The 3806-nt window shown below is 40.4% G+C and overlaps 1 protein-coding gene across 1 annotated transcript in view; it reads left to right on the top strand.

The window, feature by feature from the left end:
- Positions 1 to 1560, top strand: part of LOC107087746 (placenta-specific gene 8 protein-like) — a 12996-nt gene extending 11436 nt beyond the window's left edge. The window contains exon 3 of the mRNA XM_015379478.1: positions 1423 to 1560. Coding sequence (XP_015234964.1) covers positions 1423 to 1560 — 138 coding nt within the window. The remainder of the gene's footprint in view (positions 1 to 1422) is intronic.
- The last annotated feature ends 2246 nt before the right edge of the window (positions 1561 to 3806 follow it).

The raw sequence follows: 3806 nt of genomic DNA, 5'->3' as shown, positions 1-3806 counted from the left end.
AGATAGTTAATCAGTTTTTACCTGTTTCATCCCGTGTCTCCTCTCCCCATCACCCCTGGCTCCCTCGGTTTGCCCCACTCGGTTTTCAAAACAATCAGTCTCAGTCGCTCTCTGTCATCTCGTGCTGCATTCACTGCAGTCCGACATTGGAAATTAGCGGCCGTAATTCTCAAATGATCCATAATTTATAAGCCTCGCCACCCCTACCGCCAACTGGGGTGGCAGCTGGGGTGGCAAGGCTGTCATTGCCACCCCAGTAGATCCGCCTATGATCGCCTGACAGTGGGCGATAATACTCGCGCTACTATGGAGCAGAGCCAGACCGAACTTCCCGACCTCAAACTTTGTGGGCGGGACTAAGTTCGGAATGGCACCCAGGCTACAAATTTGAGTCAAATCCTCGAGAATTAAGTATTAGAAAAATCTACCATTTCCGTTAAATTCATAGCTTTAATGTATTTTAGTTGCATATTCCAAACTATATCCAATAGATTTAGTAATCTGTAGTGTAATATTTATTGTATCACTTTAAGGGATGAAAATCGCTGATTTCATTGTTCAAAAGGTTTAATTGATATACATGTGTGTCCATAAGAATATGGAGGAAAGGAAAAATCTAATTCTCTCAGATTTTCATTTAGAAAAATCTAATTCAGATCAAGATGACCCATAACTATAGATTTTATTCTATTTGATTATATTATGAAACCTGTTTGAACTTATCTGTATAAAAAAAAAACACCAGTCACAGCCTCAAGCTAACACACTACAAACTACAACTATTGTCAACCACAAAGAGCCCTCAAAGGACCCCAGGAAGAAAATTATAGACCTGTCACAGGCTGGGAGGTGAATCTACAGTAGCCAAGGAGGTTGTTGGAAATAAATAAACTGTGGGAACAATTGGAATGAAATGAAAGTAGTAGGGACTCATATCCTGCAGTACCAGGCAAATCCCTCTGCTTAAGGCACTGCATGTTCAGGCCTGTCTCAAGTTCACTAGAAACCATATGGATGATCCAGAAGAGTTACGCATCAGTAGCTAAATACTTTTACTTTTTGTTAGTTTTTACTACTTAATACCTTTTCCCCCCTCTGTACATACAGTTGCCTGGTTATTTAAAAAGTGGCAGAAAAAAAAAAACCCCAATGAGATGAAAACGAAATGGGGCAAAAAAACTATGGAAAAAGGTTTTGACAAAAAATAATAAAAATGATCAAGAAAAAACAAAGAGGCAAGTATTTGGATATAAAACAATCACAAATGCAGCCTATGTGACAAACAAGTAATAAAACTATAGAAATTGATTCAAGTATTTACATGATCTAGGTGCATCTAAATAAATCAGAATATAGTTGAAAAGCATTTGACGTAGATCTCTGCTAATTGTATTATTCCATTCTTTTTGTTTTCATCTGCAGGGCTCATGCTGCGGTGACTGCTGTAATGTAATGTGTTGCTACACCTGTGCTTGGTGCCAGATGAATAGAGAAGTGAAGATCAGAGAGCGCCATCCGACTCGCACCGCCGTGGTCACCACTCAGGCCAGAGGAATGTAGCTTGTTGACCCGGTGGTGGTTAGTTCATTTCATGTGACTTGGTCTGCAGATAGTTAGCTGCACAATTTCCTATTGTGTCACATCAGTGCCGTTCAAAGTTGATCATTTGTATTAGAGCAAAGGGAAACATTTATTTCAAATTAGTGCCTTAAAACCTCCCAGCAGAATGAGACTTATTCTATTGTGTCCAGCACTTTTATTAACCTTCTGATTAAGATGTTCTTGTTTTTAGAAAACTCCTAATAAAATACTTTCTGCAAGTCAAGAGAAAGCCTGCATCTTACATCATCTTTTCTCTCCCATCAGATTATTCCCGTATATCACAAGGTTTGAGCACATGAACCGTTGAGCAATAATCTAAGAAGTATCCTGCTAGCTTTTCTGCTTTCAGTACAGTGTAATTCTGGTGTTTTTTCAGTTTGAAATCCCTTTTTGACCTCTTGAATAGACTCAAGTCTGTGTATCTGCTGTCTGCAACTGCTTTTAGTGTAATAAGAGTTAAGCAGATACATGGTTTACACTTTCTTAAAAAGAATAGTGATGTAGCAGTTTTCAGATCTATTTTTTTTTCATAATGTATTTTTCAAATACATATTTTTGACAAATTGCATCAAGCAGGTATAAGCTGCTCAATATATCACATTTTTGTTATAATGATATCCAAAATTATTTTGATATAGTTTGCTGTAGTTTCTGTGTCGGATGGATACACCACCTGGAAAAGGTTCGATGCATCTGTGAGCTCTCCAAGAGATATATAGAATAATCTTTCTGTCATTGCAACTTTATACATGTCATGTGTCCTCTGCATCTAACTCATCCATTACGAAGCAGCAAGCTGCTCCTGTTCAGCACCTAGGAGATAATCTAGAGCTAAGCGTTCTGCTCAGGGACCCAACAAGGTAGTCTGCTGGATTAAAGCTAGGAATGTAATATGCTCAGAAAGTAGGACCCAGTATTCAAGGTGAGACAGATGGTGGGAAGATTCAAAGCATTTATTAAAATCAGGACGCGGTACTGTGGATCTACAGCGACTGCGAGTGGAGGCGGGGCACCAGCAACTCTGGTTGGAGAGAAACAGAGGTAAGTGTCCATTATAATCTGACGGAAGATGATTAATCATGTGAGCCACTTACACGGTTTAACAATTCAGTCCAACTCCTAAGAGTGAGGTAGGATCCTTCCAACGAGATCCGGCGGGAGCCGCCCAGAGTGCTGCAGCCCCAGTGAACAAGAATGAATCCAAGCCAGGTCAGGGAAACAGTTCAGAACAGAAAGGCTCAGAGATCGAGGAATCCGTAGCCCTGTACAGGGTTCCGATCAGAACAGAAAAAAAGCTTGTTCAAGGTTCCAGGAGTCCACAAAGAGTTCAGGCAGAATGTTCAGATGGGCACACGCAGGCTCAGTGGTTGAGAGGCAGAACAGTTCAGGATAACAGAAAAACTGCGGTACGCTAAAACTCGACATGATCAGGAACTCTACAAAATACTAAGAACGTCTCACCACTGGCTTTCAGGAACGAGAACATGAACTATGGCCTCAGAAATTAACCAAAAGTCAAAGTAACATGACTTAATTCTTTACAACCCTGTACCAAATATAAATATTGATTTTCTCAGGTGTTCAAATACTTATTTGCAGCCGCATCATACAAATAAACAGTTACAAAAATCACACATTGTGATTTCTGGATTTGTTTTATTTTTTTTTTAGATTGTGTTGGACATGCCTGTACGGCTGACAGACCCCTCCATGATTTCTAAGTGGGAGAACTTGCAAAATAGCTGGGTGGTCAAATACTTATTGTCCTTCCTGTATAATATATGCTGGTTTACTGTTTACATTTTCAAACAAAGCCATTGTATATTTCAATCTGAAAAACTCACACGAAGATAAAAGACAATTAGGAGAAATTTATTGATACAATTACTTTGTCTTTAGCGTTCAGACCTAGGGAGGAAACATAGCGCTGAATTTTGATATATATGCATGAACAGGAGCAAAGAAAAGGGCTGTTTCCCCCCAGGCCTGAAACTGGTGGTGGAGTGGAGATAGGTGAAGTTGGTCAGTCTGTGGACTGCTGGTTAGCGAGCCGGTCTGCTGAGCTTTACGGGGAGATCCAGTGGACTGCGTGAGCTGATACCAGAGTTTCAATCAGGGACCTGGGAGATGGAAGTCCAGTTGGAACACAGGTTGAGAGAACCGGTCCATGATGAGCAAGCATGAAGCGACAGTGGAGAGGAAAA

Source organism: Cyprinodon variegatus, unplaced genomic scaffold, assembly GCF_000732505.1.
Source record: "Cyprinodon variegatus isolate N-32 unplaced genomic scaffold, C_variegatus-1.0 Scaffold193, whole genome shotgun sequence".
NCBI classification, from domain to species: Eukaryota; Metazoa; Chordata; class Actinopteri; order Cyprinodontiformes; family Cyprinodontidae; genus Cyprinodon; species Cyprinodon variegatus.
The sequence above is the reverse complement of the archived record's forward strand: the minus strand, read 5'-3'. Positions and strand labels throughout refer to the sequence as shown.